This window comes from Myotis lucifugus, unplaced genomic scaffold (genome assembly GCF_000147115.1).
Source record: "Myotis lucifugus unplaced genomic scaffold, Myoluc2.0 scaffold_539, whole genome shotgun sequence".
In the NCBI taxonomy this organism is placed as follows: Eukaryota; Metazoa; Chordata; class Mammalia; order Chiroptera; family Vespertilionidae; genus Myotis; species Myotis lucifugus.
This window is the reverse complement of record NW_005871587.1, coordinates 355077-372615: the sequence shown is the minus strand read 5'-3', so window position 1 is coordinate 372615 and position 17539 is coordinate 355077. Positions and strand designations below refer to the sequence as shown.

The 17539-nt window shown below is 54.3% G+C and overlaps 1 protein-coding gene across 1 annotated transcript in view; it reads left to right on the top strand.

The window, feature by feature from the left end:
• Positions 1-17539, top strand: part of LOC102441481 (complement C3-like) — a 35703-nt gene that overhangs the window by 9705 nt on the left and 8459 nt on the right. Inside the window, exons 18-35 of the mRNA XM_023745367.1 lie at positions 155-223; positions 315-454; positions 1308-1514; positions 2405-2456; positions 2609-2695; positions 2872-3075; positions 4458-4533; positions 4781-4949; positions 7812-7907; positions 8073-8226; positions 9072-9244; positions 9398-9556; positions 10929-10988; positions 11870-11960; positions 14449-14494; positions 16491-16578; positions 16876-16962; positions 17172-17277. Of these exons, the coding sequence (XP_023601135.1) occupies positions 155-223; positions 315-454; positions 1308-1514; positions 2405-2456; positions 2609-2695; positions 2872-3075; positions 4458-4533; positions 4781-4949; positions 7812-7907; positions 8073-8226; positions 9072-9244; positions 9398-9556; positions 10929-10988; positions 11870-11960; positions 14449-14494; positions 16491-16578; positions 16876-16962; positions 17172-17277 (2064 nt within the window). The remainder of the gene's footprint in view (positions 1-154; positions 224-314; positions 455-1307; positions 1515-2404; positions 2457-2608; positions 2696-2871; positions 3076-4457; positions 4534-4780; positions 4950-7811; positions 7908-8072; positions 8227-9071; positions 9245-9397; positions 9557-10928; positions 10989-11869; positions 11961-14448; positions 14495-16490; positions 16579-16875; positions 16963-17171; positions 17278-17539) is intronic.

Genomic DNA, 17539 nt, shown 5'->3' with positions numbered 1-17539 from the left:
ACGCCCTTCTCCTGGGGGTGGACCCCACTTAGCCCTCCCATGGGTGATTGGTCCCCCCCGGAACAGAGGCTCTGTCCCAGGCAGCACCCACTTCAGGCAACGCCCCCTGCCCTGCCTCTAACAAGGAGGGAGCGTTCTCCCCACACCCTTCGAGGGTGGAACCTGCCCCGATTCCCATGGCCCACGTGGCAGCTCGTGGCCGTCAGCCTCAAGCCCGGACAAGGTGACCCCGCAGGCCCGATGCCGAGAGTGCTGGGTGCCCAGCCCCGGGGCCGTGGCTTCTGCTTAAGCTCAACGCCATCTCCTGGTCCTAGGTCTCTGCGTCTCGGAGCCTTTCGAGATGACGGTCAGGAAACCGTTCTTTGTGGATCTGAAGCTGCCCTTCTCCATGGTCCGGAACGAGCAAGTCCAGATCCAAGCCGTGCTGTACAACTTCCTGAGCCGCCAGGTCAAGGTGAAGCCTCCGCCCCCCACCCCCCTTCCTGCCAAAACACTGGTCCGTGTGTCTTATAAAAGGGGAGGGAGTGTGTCATTATCCGCAAGGGCCAGGGAAGTGGTGGCCTTTTTGGAAGACTTCTAAGATATTTCTTTTCTTTTCTTTTTTTTTAAAATATATTTTATTGATTTTTTACAGAGAGGAAGGGAGAGGGATAGAGAGTTAGAAACATCGATGAGAGAGAAACATTGATCATCTGCATCCTGCACACCCCCCTACTGGGGATGTGCCTGCAAGCAAGGTACATGCCCTTGACTGGAATAGAACCTGGGACCCTTGAGTCCGCAGGCTGATGCTCTATCCATTGAGCCAAACCGGTTAGGGCTCCTTTCTTTTTTGAAACATATTTTTGTTGATTTCAGAGAGGAAGGGCGCGAGAGAGAAACATCAATGATGAGAGAGAATCATTGATCAGCTGCCACTGGGGATCCAGCCCACAACCCAGGCATATGCCCTGACCGGGAATCGAACCGTGACCTCCTGGTTCATAGTTCGATGCTCAACCACTGAGCCACACCAGCCAGGCGAAGATATTTTCTTACTGAAACCTCTCCACAACCCCAGCAGATGGGTCCCATTATGGTTCTTTAGAGATGAGGAAACTGAGGCACAGAGAGGTCAAAGGGCTTTCTGAGATCACCCAGCACAGACATGGCAGGAGGGGTTTGAACCCAGACAGGGTCTTTGCTATCAACCCCTATGCCGTGCTGTTACCTACTCAAGACTCTCGGGCCGGGGGCAGGCGGCGGGTGTGACTCCAGGGTCCTGGGCCACCCATGCATCAGGACCCGCCACTGCCCACCCGCCCCAGGTCCGCGTGGAGTTCCCCCACAAGGAGCCGCTGTGCAGCGCATCCAGGCCAGGAGCCCCGTCCCGCCAGGTGGTGGTCCTGCCCCCCACCTCCACCAAGGTGGTGCCTTTTGTGCTTCTCCCGCTTGAGATGGGCAAAGTGGACGTGGAGGTCAAGGTCATAGGCTCCGGGATCCAGGACCATGTGAAGAAGACGCTCCTGGTCCGGGTAATGGATCCGCCCACGCCATGCTGCCCATGCAGACAGTGGCACCTCCCCTGTGTGGTCATGGGAGGGACAGGTGGGCCCAGGACCAACAAACAGGCCTCCCGGATGGGAGGGAGCTGAGAGAATCGATGTGAAAGTTCAATCACAGAGGCCCCACTTCACAACTTTGGAGTCAGACCTGGGTTCAAATCTTGACTCTTCCGTGTGACCTCACTCAGGCAACGCACTTAACTTCTCTGAGCCCCCATTTTCTCACTGACAGAATGGGGGTGATCATCACAGCCATGCACAACCAGAGGCTGTGAAAATTACATACGACCTGTGCATGACCCATCAAAAATACTTTATTTTCTTAACAAACACATGATGAGGCCTTACAATATAGCACTTTAAGAATATTAACTCATTGCCCGGCCGGCGTGGCACGTCAGTTGAGCATCAACCTATGAACCAGATCATGGTTTGATTCCTGGTCAGGGCACATGCCCGGGTTGCGGGCTTGATCCCCAGTGGGGGGCATGAGAAAGGCAGCCGATCAATGATTCTCATTGATGTTTCTCTCTCTCCCTCTCCCTTCCACTCTTTTTAAAAATCAATAAAAAATAAAAATAAAATAAAAAGAATATTAACTCATTGGACCCTCAGAACAACCCTAGGAGGTAGGGACTATTATCATCTCCCTTTTATGCATGAGAAAACTGAGGCACAGAGAGGTTAAGTAATTTGCCCGAGGTCACACAGCTAAGAAGTAGAAGAGCTGGGATTTGAACCCAGATATTAGTGCTCCAGAGTCTGCGTTCTCACCAGCTGAGCAAAGCTTCCTCTTACTGTCATTGCGACTGTTACTTTTGCTATGGCTTTTAACTTGCTTCCTCCTTGCCTCCCCACAGGCAGGGGGCAAGATAGAAAAAATATCTCATAGCTTCGTCCTGAACCCCCAAGGTTTGTAGAGTCTGCAAAGGGCATGTGGGATCCTGGGGACATGCCAGGGCAGAGGGAGGGGTTCAATGAGGTGCTCAGGCCAGGGGGGCTCCGTGCCTTCTGACCTCCCTGGCCCCAGAACCTGCTTGTCACAGAAGGTTGTGTCTGCTCAGGTCGGCCCCAGGTGGAGCTGGTGCCAAGAAGAGACCTTTGGAACAAGATGCCCAACACAGAGGCAGAAGTGTTTGTCAGCGTCCAAGGTGCTTAGGGCACAGCTGGCTCCTGGGGCGGGGGCGGGGGGAGGGGGGAGGCGGGGGAGGGGGGAGCTGGCTCCTCCAGGGCCGCCTGGGCACCGCAGCAGGAGGGGCCGGGAGTGCCCATGTGGAGTGATCAGAAAGCTTAGGCCATTCCCAAGACGACCCTGCCCACCTGGCAGGGGACATCCTCGGTGAGACCATCCTGGGCAGCCTGACCTCCCGAGAAACGCATGAGCTGCTGAGGGTCCCGACCGGCTGCCCCGAGCAGACGCTGAGCAGCCTGACGCCGGTGATCATCCTGACCCGCTATCTGGACGCCACGGGCCAGTGGGGCAAGGTCGGGGTGGAGCACAGGGACCAAGTGATGAAGAACATTGTCAGCGGTGAGGCCCTCCTGTGACCTTGATGAGGGTTTCTGGGGCTCTTTGGGAGGGTGACGAGGGTACCCCCAGGTTTGAGGGAGGTCCCATGGGACCCTCCCAGACAATAGCACCCAAACTCTGACTCCTCTCCCAGATGACAACCTGATACCAAGCCCCGGGTGACCCCTAAACAGTGACCCCAAAGAGTCATCTCCAGGTGACCCCTAGATTGCCCTTGAACTCTGAAGTCCCAGGTAACCTCCAACAGTGACCCCCAGGTTATTCCTTCACCGGGACCCCCTTCTCAGGTTACAATCTAACAACAGACCCCTAGTTCATCCCCAAAGCAGCAACTCCCCAAGGTTGTTCTATTCAGACACTGTCCCAGGTTACACCCAGTCGGTGCCAAGCCCTGGGTCAACCCCGGGGAACCCTGAAGCAGAAAATTCCAGAACAATCCCAGTTACACCTGAATGCTGACATTTCCCGAGGTGACGCCCAAACCTCCAGGTAACAACCAGAGATGAATGCCTCTAAGTCCACCCGGAGCCCTCCAGGTAATTTGGACATCGACCCCCTCTTCCCAGTCACTCCCAGACCCCAACTCTCCATTCAGGCTCTCTCACCAGCAATCCTCAGGGGACAGCAGGCACTGTCACCCCATGTTACACTCAAGCAGCAAACCCTCAGGTAACCTTCAGATGTAATGCAAACAGCCGGGTTCAGAATGTACCTGAGAGGTGTCCCCACGAGCCTACACCCAAGAGTGGCCTCCTTGAGTCCACACACACTCACTGAAACCTCTAGCTTGCAGCCAAAGAAGAACCCCGAGAAAATGCCCGGCTGGTGTGGCTCAGTGGTTGAGCATCAACCTATGAACCAGGAGGTCACGGTTCAATTCCTGGTCAGGGCACATGCCAGGGTTTCAGGCTCGGTCCCCAGTAGGGGGTGTGCAGGAGGCAGCTGATCAAGGATTCTCTCTCATCACTGATGTTTCTCTCTCTCTCTCCCTCTCCCTTCATCTCTGAAATCAATACAAATATATTTTTTAAGAAAAGAAAATGCCCAGGTAGTGGCTCCGCAGGGTACCCCCTTCCCTGGGTTTCACCTTCCATGATCCCCCTGAGCGGCAGCTGCCAGCCTCACCCCTCCCAGATGGGTGGTCTCCCAGGATTCTCCTGGACACGTACACACTGCTCCGGGGGTCACGCCTGGCTGCGACCTGCATTTCCGTCCGGACTCTGCAGCTCCCACTTCATACGTGTCTAAGCCCCTCCTCCAGGTTGTACCTGGGATGCATCCCCAAGTCACACCCACACCCTGCTCCTCCAGATGATCCCGGCCACCCCCCAACATCAACTCTCTGGCTCTCCTGCCAAGACCTCCTCCACCTGTTTCCCCAGGATATACCCGGATGCTGACCCACCGGAGCGCAGACGGCACCTACCACATCCACAAGGGAAAGCCGGGAAGCACCTGGTAAGGACAATGTGGGGTGGGGTGAGGTGAGGGGGGAGCTCAAGGGGCCAGCCTGGGGCTTGATGACCCGGGAGCATCCATGCTGTGGGTCCTGGGCAGGCAGCCTGCGGGCCAGCGGCCTTGCACATGACGAGGCTCAGTGTGAAGCGGTGAGGTCCATGGTGTGGATCCTGCACAGTGTGGATGCCCCTGTCCAGAACCCTTGGCTGCCCTTCCCCGTGATCGCTTCCCCCTCGCCCTCCCACAGGCTCACGAGCTACGTGTTCCGAGTTTACGCCCTGGCCTACTCCACCATGACCTTGCATATGATTGACCTGCGCTCTCTCTGTGACATTGCCAAGTGGATCATCACCCAGAGGCAGGGCGAGGACGGGCGGTTCTTGGAGGAGGGCCCCATAATCATGGGGTCCATGCAGGTGCCCACACCCCCACCCATGTCTGAGTTGGTCAAACAAACCCACGGCTCTGCCCGGTGCTGGGAGACTTTCAGGCCCTGCCCTGTGCTCAGGTAGAATGAGAAAGGCAAGCAGCCGAGGCCCAGCGCCCAGCATCTCCTCCCCTTGCTCTGGACCACCCTGAGCTCGTTTACAATGTGAGGAAAGCCAGGGTCCATCTGGGACCCCATCTCGCCCTCACCCTCACTTCCAGCAGTCGTCCATCCTGGCCCTCCTCCCACTGGGCCTGAGTCCTCCCTGGCCCCAGCCAACACGCCGTCCCTACCAGGTTCCCTCCACAGGAGCCTCCAGAAACAGCTTTCACACAGACTGTGGGTCTCCCCTGCTCAAACACCTTCTGTGCCTCAAGTTGCCTACAACAGTATCTCTACTCTAGCTCTTCTGTATCTCTTCGCCAGCCTCTCCTCTCACACCCCAGGCTCATGGGTCTCTCCAATTCACCTCCGTGTCTTTGCCTATGCTGCCCTCTTTTCTTTTCACCCAGCCAAATCATGTTTTCTTTTTTTAAAAATATATTTTATTGATTTTTTACAGAGAGGAAGGGAGAGAGAGATAGAGAGTTAGAAACATCGATGAGAGAGAAACATCGATCAGCTGCCTCCTGCACATCTCCCACTGGGGATGTGCCCGCAACCCAGGTACATGCCCCTGACCAGAATCGAACCCGGGACCCTTCAGTCCGCAGACCGACGCTCTATCCACTGAGCCAGACCGGTTTCGGCTGTTTTCTTATTAGATTTAGTTCAGACATAGCCTCCTCCAGGAAGTCTCCCCTGAATGCCAGCCCTGTGCCTGTCTCTATCATTGCATCTACACACATTACTCATTCACTAGGTGCATGGATTCATGCACCTTGAAAGGAACTGTGGGCCGAGAGCTGAGGTGGGCACAGGGGCGGGTCTCAGCCCATCCTCTGCACCCCCACCCAGGCCCTCCCACTGCAGCCTCCAGTCCCCTGTCTGCCAGCAGCCCTGCTCCTGCTGCTGCTGCTCCCACGTGCTGACAGCACCGAGCGACTGGGGCTAGCCTGATCCTCCCTCAGGAGTAGGGGGCGTGGAGAAGCCCTCAGGGGTGGTTGGGGCCTCAGCCGCTTGCACCTGCTGACAGTGCTGAGCATTCAGACCGGCACTGGGCACCGAACAAAGGAAGGCCCTGGCCAGCAGCTGGAAGGCCCCGATCGGCCCTGATCGCCTGCCAGGCCTAGGGACCCTACCCGTGCATGAATCTCACACACCAGGCCTCTAGTATTAATATAACCAATTATGTAAATTAAAATATAAAACCAACCTCCGGCAGGTTTAGAGATGGCCCTCTATGAATCAAGTCCAGTCATGTTTTCAGAAAGGGAGGAAGTGATAGCACTTGCTGAACTGAAATTACCATCAAAGTTCAAAAAGCTGCCCTAGTCAGTTTGGGTCAGTGGACAGAGTGTCGGCCTGTGGACTCATTCCATGGTTGGGGCTCATGTGGGAGGCAACCAATTAATGTGTCTCTCTCACATCGATGTTGTTGTTTTCTCTCTCTCTCTGTATCTCCCCCTTCCTTGCACTCTCTAAAAAAATGGAAAAAAATATCCTCAGGTGAGGATTAACAACAACAACAAAGAGCTGACGATGTTCATTTAAATTTTGTAATGTTTTTATTGATTTCAGAGAGGAAGGGTGAAGGAGAAAGAGATAAAAACATCAATGATGAGAATCATTGATCAGCAGCCTCCTGCATGCCCCCGACTGGGGATTGAGCCCACAACCTGGGCATGTGCCCTGGCTGTGGGAATCAAGCCATGGCCTCCTGGTTCATGGGTTGACGCTCAACTACTGAGCCACACCGGCCAGGCTGGTCATATTCATTCAACCACAAGCCAATCTCATTGAAATCAGGACTGCCCCAAAGGAAATGCTCTGTCAGCCATGCATGAGCTGATCTGGTGTCTGAGACCAGTTTAAATCCGGTACATGAAGAAGTCACGAGACACTGTGATAAACAAGGCAGTGGCCAACCGTGACTCGCTAGTAGCTTTTTTGAGATACGCTATCAAGTCTGCCCTTCTGCACTCTCCTTCGTGACAGCAAAGATCATGTTTGCTTCAGGGATGTACTTCTTGGGATTCTCCGATCACTCCATCAGTGTGGCCTCTCCCCAGGTGATGGCTTTGTTCTTGTTGGCATCTGTGTAAGGAAATCCAGGGGCCTGACCTGCCTGAGGGAGAGAGAGAGAGAGAGAGAGAGAGAGAGAGAGAGAGAGAGAGAGATTGATGTGCAAGAGACATGCCAGCTGGTGCCTCCCACACCCACCCTGACCAGGACTAGGGTTCAAACCTTGACCAGGAATCGAACCTGCAACCCTTCAGTTCATGATGCTCTAACCACTGAGGAAAACCAGCCAGGGCTCAATGTCACCCACTTTTAAATCCGCTGTGTACTCTGTGCCCCTCGCTCGCTCACCACTCTCATAGCACCTGACACGGGGGCTCCCACTCACAAGCCGAGCATCCTGCTTTCTAAACTGACCCTCCGTTTCCTTATCAGTAAATGGAGCTGCTGCAAGATGCTCCGAGGTAGTGTAGCGAGCTTGGCACAGCACTCTCTATGGCTGCCAGCTCTTGATAGTAAGGCAGATGCCACACAAGCAAATCTCAAGTCTCTCTCTCTCTCTCTCTCTCTCTCTCTCTCTCTCTCTCTCTCTCTCTCTTTCTCCCTCCTGCTTTCAGCATCATTCAGCCCAGGGTTGAGCACCTGGGAGCTTTGTAAGGTCAGGCAGGAGAGGTGGGGGAAGGTGTCTCCAAGATGTTAAAGGGGCCGTGGGTGTGTTCTGCATCCACAGGGTGGCTACCGAGGCTCTGAGGCAGACGTATGCCTCACAGCCCTTGTTCTGATCGCCCTGGATGAGGGGGAGGAGTTGTGCAGCTCGGAGATACCGGTAGGACCCAGAGGGGGGGGCGGGGCGGGATGTGCAGGGTGCCCTATCCCCTGCACCCAAGGATCCCCCCACCCTCATGTTCCTCTCAGTGCATCCCTCTCTTCTCACTCCCAGACCCCTTTCCTCTGACCACCTCCCTCCAGCCTCCTCTCTCTGACTCTCTAGGATTTGGTTGCCAGCATGGAGAAAGCCAGGGCCTTCCTGGAGCGACGCCTCCCCGACATTCAGAAAACCTTTTCCGTCGCCATAGTCTCCTATGCTCTGGCCCTCACCAACAGCCCCCGAGCCAACGACCGCCTGGACAGCTTTGCCAGCCACAGTGAGTGTGTGGGGTCACTTCTTCTGCAACTGTGTTAACCGGCCATGGGGGTGGGGGAGGGAGATTGAGCCCAGCCATGTATGACTCATCATATAGTATCTATTGAACGCCTATGGTGTGCCAACCCCTGACCTCAGGCCCTGAGAAACCAGGGTGGACAAGACTCCTATGGTCACTGCCCTCGAAGTCCCCACCATCCCTGGGGAGTCAGGCAGAAGACAAACTAATGAATGGGAAATTACAAATTGAGATACGTGCTGAGATGGAACATATGAAGTGGGTGGGAGAGATGACAAGGGGAGAGAAGCATGGATTGGGGGGCTGGGATGGCCTCTGTGAAAAGGGGACCCTCTCAGATTAAACGAAGGATAAGAAGGCCCACCTCTGTGAAAGACCAAGGGCATTCCAAAGCAAGCCAATGGCAGGTGCAAGTGCCCCCAAGTGGGAAAGAGCTTGGCAAGGTCAAGGATAGGAAGGTCATTAAATGTGGGGCATTGGAAGGGGTCTGCCTCCGATGACCTGCCCTATCTCATCCTTATTCCATCCTCTCCATCCCCCAAGGCAAGAGGAGTGGCGTTAGGAGAACTCCCTCTCAGTGGGGCTGCAGGGACCTGGAGAGGCTTCTTTGTAACTCAGTTTCCCCACCTCTAAATAGTTAGAGTCTGTCCCTTAGAGTGATTCTGAAAGTACGATGTCCAGTCCGTGTGCCTCCTCAACAAGTTTCACTTAAAGTAAGTGCTCAGCAAAGTAGCAGATGAGAACAACTGGGCCAGATAACACAGGAGAGGACAGGTTTAGGTCAGTGGGCCCAGGTCTGGGTAACAAGGTGGGCATGCATCTTCTAGACAAAAACTACTGGCCGGTAAAAGACAAGGACTGGAACTCCCTGTACACCATCGAGGCCACCGCCTATGCGCTGATGCAGAAGCTGGAGCTGGGTCTGCACAATGAGACGCATGCCATCGCCAAGTGGCTGCTGGAGAAGCGGGAGCTGGGAGGCGGCTTCAAATCCACGCAGGTGACCCGGGCCTGCGAAGGGTGGGGGCTGGGCCGGAAGGGGTGGGGGGAGAGTGCCGCCAAGGACGGCCCATCGGAAGCTGTCCGTGGTGCTGACTCGGCTCCCGGGGAGCTGTCTGTGGTGCTGATCTGAGGCCCCCATCCCAACATCCAGACCACGGTGGTGGCCATCGAGGCCCTTACCCGCTTCAGCCAAGCTGTCCCCTTCGAGGGTGCCCAGGATCTCCGCGTCCAGATCAGAGCCCCCAAGAGATCCCTGAACGTGGAGTGGCTCATCGATCAGAACAATGCTTACCAGCGGCGGTCGGCGAAGGTAAGGCGCTCGGTGGCAGACAAGAAGTCCACGCAGAGGTGACATTGGGTATGAGGCCAAGAGTCATGTCCCTGCCAACCTCATCCCCCAATATTCTCTCACACCCTGGTTATACTGTCAATGCATTGGTTCATTTATTCTACAAACATTTTCTGAGCACCTACTTGTGCCAAGCATGGGGGATATATTAGAAAAGATGTGTGGCCCCTGCTCTCATGGAACTTACAGTGTAGAAAGAAAGACAGTAAATATATTCTATTTTGAGCTTTCCTGAAACAAGGGAAAGAAATAAATGTGTAAAGGAGAAAATAACTTGGTGTGGGGAGTAAGGTGATCTCCATGACCTTACTCCATGGAGGAGGTGATATTTACCTTCAATCATTTGGTACATCTTTATTGAGGACTACTGTGTGCCCATCATTGTTCTAAGTACTAGGAATATGGCCATGAACAAGAGAAAAAATAGAATTTTATATTTTGGTGAACAAGGCAGGCAATAAAGAGATGTGAATAGCCCTGGTGGTGTTTCTCAGTGGTTAGAGCGTCCACCTACATACCAAAGGGTCATGGGTTCGATCCCAAGTCAAAGGCACATACCTGGGTTGCAGGTTCAATCCCTGGTCCAGTCAGGGAGTGTTCAGGCAGCAACCAATCAGTGTGTCTCTCTCACATCGATGTTTCTCTCTCTCTCTCTCTCTCTCTCTCTCTCTCTCTCTCTCTCTCTCCCTTCCCCTTCCCTCCCTCCCACTCTCTCTAAAAATCAATGGAAAAAATATCCTCGGGGAGGATTAGCAAAAAAAATTTAAGAGATGTAAATAAGTAGAATGTAGTGTGTTGAGTGGTGGCAAGGTCTATAGGGGGAAATTAAGCAGGAAGGGGGATGAAAACATCAAGGAGTTGAAATTTTAGGGAGGATGGGTAGGGAAGGTCTCACCAAGAAGATGACATTTGCGCAAAGACCTTAAGGAAATACAGGAGTGAGCCTTGCGGCTATCGAGGCAGAGGGGACAGGAGGTGCGAAGGCCAGGTGGCAGGAGTTTTCCAAGAACAGCAACGAGGGGAGACGGGATTGGGTGTGAATGTGTAAAAGTTTGCTCTGCCTCCTGAAGGAAACAAGAGCAGATGCAGAGATGCCAGGTAGAAGGGTCTTTGGGGGGCTTCACACACAGAGAACTTTGGAGGCGTTGCAAAGTGGACAGAGTGGACACAGCCTGAGCTGGCAGTTGCAGGCGCTCTGTGACAGAGTAGACACCACAAGTGCTCTACCAAGAAGGCAAAGTAAAACCATCTCTCCTCCCCACCCACCCTCCGACATTGGAGCCATGTTTTGCTGCTTCCTCTGCCCTCAAATCCTCCTCCCCCTTTCCTCCAGTTTTCTTCCGAAGACGACCTAGAGATCACAGCCAGTGGCAGCGGGAGAGGCACCATATCGGTAGGTCGGGGTTTCATCCTCGAGATTCTTAGTGGGAGCCCAGGGTCCCCCTAGTTGGTGGGAATAGGGGCAGGTCTAGACCCCAAGACAAGATCAAAATCAGCAAAAAAAAATTAGCTACTGTTCAAGGCACTATTATTTGTGATGAGCCAAGCTAAGGATGGACTCCAAGCAACGGGTGGGGAAATAGAGGATCAGAGAGGTTTTTCACTTGCTGAGTCAAGAATCAAAGAAGGTAGAGGTCGGAGGTCATTGGGCCCCTCTGCCCCTCCCATGCTGAGTCCCTGGAGGGGTATCTCCTTCCTTGCCCCATGGAGGGAAGATTCTCCGCCCAAGGTGATCCCCAATCCCCAGAGGCTCACTCCACCCTTCCCCAGTATCTGAGTCAGCGGCTTCATGACATCTTCTGGTCCCATGCCCTGGGCCCAAGAGAACAGCCCTTTGTGCACCAAATTTAAGGAAGCCTGTTTCTGCCAATGGAGTCATGATGGAATCCCCGCCATTGTGTGACTTGGGGCGTGTCCCATTTCTCCTTGAGCTTCAGTTCAATTTAAATTCATTAAAATTAAATACAATTTAAAATTCAGTTCCTCAATCACACTAGCCGCATTTCACATGCTCAGTATCCACACATGGCTAGCGGCCACCATATGGACAGGATGGATAGAGACCGTGGCCGTCTTGCAGAAGATCAGAAGATTCTATTACACCGAGCTGGTCTAGACTCCATAAGGCGTTCTGACCACTGCACTCGGGGGTTGAGGAGGGCGGACGTGGCTGTGAATTCTCCACAGGGGCAGACCCCTGGGCAGGCAAGGGCTGGCCAGAGGAGGAAAGGGAATGTGTGTGGATGGGTTCTGACACCTCCCCCTCCCTGGCAGGTCTTGACCATGTACCACAGGTCCCCAGAGTCCTGGGAGGACACTTGCAACCTATACCACCTGAATGCTACTCTTCATAGAGCCCTGGAAGGTAAGCCTGGACCTGAGGATGCCCGAGCCTTCTTTTCTACTTTTTATTTTAGCGATGGTTCAATAAACACACTTATTGCTTTATTAGCCATGCAACAAGTATTGAGCATTTACTATGAGCCACGCCCTGTTTCCTGGCCCTGGGAACACAGGCATACACAAGAAAAATATCCCCTCTTCTCTTGTAGTAGAGAGAGACAAACAATGATGCAACAATAAAAACATATTATTCTCTTACTGTTATTTATTGATAACATAAATGAATCTGCATTATAAAAAATTACCATATAACATAATAGCAGTTGACAATACCATACAAAATAAAGCAGGAAAAAATGACACAGACTTGGAGGAGAGCCAGGAGAAACCCTCTGAGGAAGTGGCGCTTGGGCTGAGACAGGAAAGAAGCTTGAGAGGGAGCCAGGAAGGATGTGAGGGGAAACATTGCCGCAGGCAGAACAGCAGCTGCAAAGGCCCCTGAGGCAAGAAGGAATTCTCCTGGTTTGAGGAACAGTGAGGAGGTCAGTGTGGCTGCAGAGAAGCCATGGGTGGAGTTTTAGGAGAAAAAGTTGGAGAAATGACGAGGCAGATGACTTGTGGGCCACAGTGAGGACGTCAGTGTTTGGACAGAGTGCAATGGGAGCCATGGGGACTTCTGAGCAGAGGAGGGATGTGACTTAGCACGGGTTTGTGTAGGCTCCCTCTGGTGGCTGTGGGGGGAACAGACTGTAGAAGGCAAGGGTGGGAGCTGGGAGACTAGGAAGAGGGGACTGCACTGGTCCAACAAGAGATGATGGGGGATGGGCCGAGGGAGTCTGTGGATATGGTCAGAAATGGTGGGATGCTGGAGTCTCCAGTTTGGGGGACCGAGGAGAGAGGACACTGCCATTGGGAGCTCACTTGTAGGAGTAGGAAGAACAAGTCTCACCAGGCCCAGGACGTTTAGGGACTAAAAGTGACCAAGGCTTTGGTTTGGGCCCCATTCTTTTTTCTTTTTTCTTTTTTTGGGGGGGGGGGGGGGGGAGGCATTTCTTTTAAAAATCTAATCTAATAAAAGAGAAACATGCAAATTGACCATACCTTTGCTATGCCCCAAGCCATGCCCACCAGCCAATCAGAGCAACTATATGCAAATTAACCCAACCAAGATGGCGGCTGGCAGCCACAGAGCTGGAGCAAGCTGGAGGAGACAATGATGAACAACCCCCACATTCCCAGAGCTGTTTCCCCTCACATCCAGAGCTGGTTGCCCTGGCGATGGAGGAAGCCAAGCTTCCCACCTGCCCTGGCTGGCTGTGGCCTCCGCTAAAGGCAACAAAGTTTCAATTATAGAAGACAAATAAATCCCAGATACCTGCTTCCAGCCAGCCTCCACTGGGAGCTTGGGTGGCTGGGGGCCGTGGCCAACCTGCAAACAGCTATCAGCCCCTCACCCAGGCTGGCAACACCCTCATGGGGTGAGGGTCCCCACTGGGGGGCTTGGCAGCCTGCAAACAGCCATCAACCCCTCACCCAGATTGGCCAGGCACCCCAGCAGGATCCCCCATCCTGAAGGGGGTGTGGCCAGCCTGAAAATGGCCCTCAGCCCCTCACCCAGGCTGGCCAGGCACACCAGTGGGGACCCCACCTGGGGGGCTTGGCAGCCTGCAAACAGCCATCAGCCACTCACCCAAGCTGGTCAGGCACCCCAGCAGGACCCCCACCCTGATCCGGGACACCCTTCAGGGCAAACCAGCCAGCCCCCACCCATGCACCAGGCATATAATAAAAGGGTAATATGCAAATTGACCCTAACAGCAGAACGATTGGGAATGACTGGTCACTATGACACACACTGACCACCAGGGGCAGACGCTCAATGCAGGAGCTGCCCCCTCGTGGTCAGTGTGCTCCCACAGAGGGAGCTCTGCTCAGCCACAAGCCAAGCTGACGGCTACCAGCACAGCAGTGATGGCGGGAGACTCTCCCGCCTCTTCAGCAGCACTAAGGATGTCCGACTGCAGCTTAGGCCTGGTCCCCGCTAGCAAGTGGACATCCCCAGAGGGCTCCTGGGCTGCCAGAGGAATGTCTGACTGCCAGCTTAGGCCCAATCCCCCCAGGGAGAGGGCCTAAGCCAGCAGGTGGACATCCCCTGAGGGGTCCCAGACTGCAAGAGGGCACAGGCCAGGCTGAAGGACCCCCCTGAGTGCACAAATTTTTGTGCACCGGGCCTCTAGTAATAATACTAATACTACTACTAATAATAATAACAATAGATGGTTATAAAATGCTGATCAGATGCTGTGTTAAGTGCTTTACTTGTATTAACTCATGTAATCCTTACAACAACCCTAGTGAGTTGGGAATATTATAATCAGATTAGGAAACTAAAGCACAGAGAGGTTAAGCAACTTGCCCTAAGTCACACAGAAGAGCCGGGGTTTGAACTCAGAAAGCTAGCTCCAGAGGCTGTATTACCCAGCCTCTGAACTTCTGCCTTCTCTCTACAGAAAAAAAAAGTGGGAAAGAGACCTTTCAACTTCGGATGGAAACAAGGTCAGGGCACCAGGGTCTTGGACTGGGAGGGAGAAGGCCTCACTTCCTGGTATCCAGACTCCTTACAGCTCTCCCTGTGTGCTGAGTGGAGGGTGGGAACCAACAAAGCCTGCCTCTCCGTGCCTGTCCCCTCATCTTACCTCCCATCCTGCCCTCCCCTGCCCATTCCCCATTCTGCCTCCTACCCTGCCCTCCATGCTTGTCTGCCATTCAGCTCCCATCCTGCTACGTCCTGGGATGGGGTGGGGGCGGGCCTACAATAATGAACAACCCCCACATTCCCAGAGCTGTCTCCAAGCCCCACAGCTCTTCCTCATCCTTATCCTTCATTGTCTCTAGACATTCCAGCCCCCAATCCAGTCCTGCTCGGTTTCCCAAATGCTGTCTCTCAGGTCTGCCCCAGAGAAAAATATTTATTGAGTGCCTACTGAGTATCAGGCTCTATTCTAGGATCTAGGTGCACAGATGTGAGCAAGGCAGTCCCTCCCTGCCTGGTGGAGCTCACAGCTTATCAGGGGAGACAGACAATCTATACTAATAGAAGAGTAATATGCTAATTAGATCAGGAGACCTTCCAGAGACCTTCTGGACGTCCTTCCGGACAAAGCCATGGTGGCGGGGCCGAGGCAGAGGCAGTTAGGGGCGATCAGACCAGGATAGGAGGGCAGTTGGGGGCGAGCAGGCCAGCAGGGGGGGGCAGTTGGGGGCAATCAGGCACAGAGAGGTTGAGCAACTTGCCCTAAGTCACACAGAAGAGCCGGCGGGGTTTGAACCCAGAAAGCTAGCTTCAGATGCTGTATTACCCAGTAAGGATGGGCAGTTGGGGGCGATCAGGCCAGCGGGTGGGACAGTTGGGGGTGAGCAGGCCTGCAAGCAGAGTGGTTAGGGGTGATCAGGCAGGCAGGCAGGTGAGCGGTTAGGAGCCAGCGGTCCCTGATTACTAGAGGGATGTCCGACTGTCCCACAGGGATCGGGCCTAAACTGGCAGTCGGACATCCCCCGAGGGGTTTCAGATTGGAGAGGGTGCAGGCCAGGCTGAGGGACACCCCCCCCCCGCACGAATTTCATGCACCGGGTCACTAGTCTATAATAATAAAAGTGTAATATGCTAATTAGACCAGACGTCTTTCTGGACATCCTTCCAGACAAAGCCAGGGCTGCAAGGGAAGCCCTGGTCCCGGGTGCCAGAGGGAAGCTGGTGCTGGCAGCTGGGGGAAGAAAGGCCTACTCTTGCACGAATTTCGTGCTTTGGGCTCCTAGTAACCAAATAATCACCCAGAAACAATGTAAAGTGACAACTGTGATTAAATGTGGCAAAGGAAAGGTCCAAGAAGCGACAACAGGGCAACTTAGAGAATGCTCTGATGTGTGGAAAAGGCCTACCAGAGGGAGTGATGCATCAGCCAAGATTGCAAAGATGAAAGGGTGCTTCAGGCCCTAACCGATTTGGCTCAGTGGATAGAGTGTCGGCCTGTGGACTAAAAGGTCCCAGGTTAGATTCCGGTCAAGGGCATGTACCTTGGTTGCAGGCACATCCCCAGTAGGGGGTGTGCAAGAGGCAGCTGATCGATGTTTCTCTCTCATCGATGTTTCTAACTCTCTATCCCTCTCCCTTCCTCTCTGTGAAAAAATCAATAAAATATATATATATTTTTTAAAAAGGGTGCTTCAGGGCGAAGAGGGAGAAGTGAGGATCCCAGGCAGAGAGAACATATGCAAAGGTCCAGAGGAAAGAGCGAGGCTGACACTTCAGAGCAATCAAATGAGGGCTGGGATGGGAGTGAAGTGGAGGGCGAGACAAGGCGGTTGGTAGAGGTGGTTAAGCAAGGAAGTGACATATCAGATTCTTGTTGTGAAAGCTGTATGCTTTGGGGGGCAGCGGAGTGAGCGGAAACCCAGGAGGAGGCTACTGCACTGGTCCATGTGAGAGATGATGGCAGGGGGAGCGTGGGGGAAGGGGCAGGAGGAAGAGAGACTGGAGCTGTAAAATTCCCAGGTTCCTGGGTGATCGAGAGGCCACAATGACCATCATGGAGGTTTCCCTGCTCACTGGCTTCTACCCCAACCATGATGACCTCAAACAGGTAATGTAGGTCCCACCCGCCCTCTGCCGAGCGGGGTGGGCGCCCTGGCAGCATCCCATACTCAGCGTTAGCACAGGGCAGAGTCCAATCCCTCGTCAGTGACCCACGGTCACTTCTGGTTGCCTCCCTGCCTGGCCTTAGCCAAGTGCTGCCCTGATTGTGCCTCAGTTTCCCCAACACTGGGGTGGGTTGGACAAAGACTGGAAGTGCTTAGAATTACTTCACATTGACGGGAGCTCCTAGGGCTGCGGGCCTCGGGGGTCCCAGCGAGCCTGCAGCCCTCACCCTGTGCCCCAGCTCACGAGCGAGGTGGAGATGTATGCGTTCCAGTACGAGACCAAGACGAAATCCAGCGACAGCACCGTGGTCCTCTACCTGGAGAAGGTGAGGAAGGCCGGTGTCCACCACAGGCTTGTGGGCAGCCTGGTGGGCAGAGAACCACGGTCAGCCAGGTTCTCCTGGGTGGTGTTGCCAGAGAACCTTGCCATCTGAAGTCAGCGCCCAGTAGTCAAGGCCACGTGTGTGGTCAGCGGTTATGAGCAAGGCCTGTGGTCACTGGCCCTGGTCAGCTCAGACAGGACTCCCCTCCCCAGCTCTCCCACCAGGAAGACACGGTGCTGGGCTTCCGGGTCCACAGGATGCTGCCTGCGGAGTTTCTGCAGGCCGCCCAGGTCACGGTCTATGACTACTATGAGCCCTGTGAGCAGGGGGCTGGGGATGGAAGGGTGTCGCGAGGGGGAGAGGCCTGTGAAGGGCAGGGCCAAGAGGGAGGGTAGAGGAGCCGGGCAAGGAAGTAGGGCGTGGCTGAGAGGGGCCTGGGCATGGGGGGCAGGGGGGGACAAGAAGGGTGCCGGGAGGAATTTAAAGGGTGTGGGGACAGAGAGCGTGGCCTTCATGGGTGGTCCGGGTGGTGGGTGTCCTGGAAAAGTTTGGGCGGAGCCTAGAAAGACCTGGGCGTGAC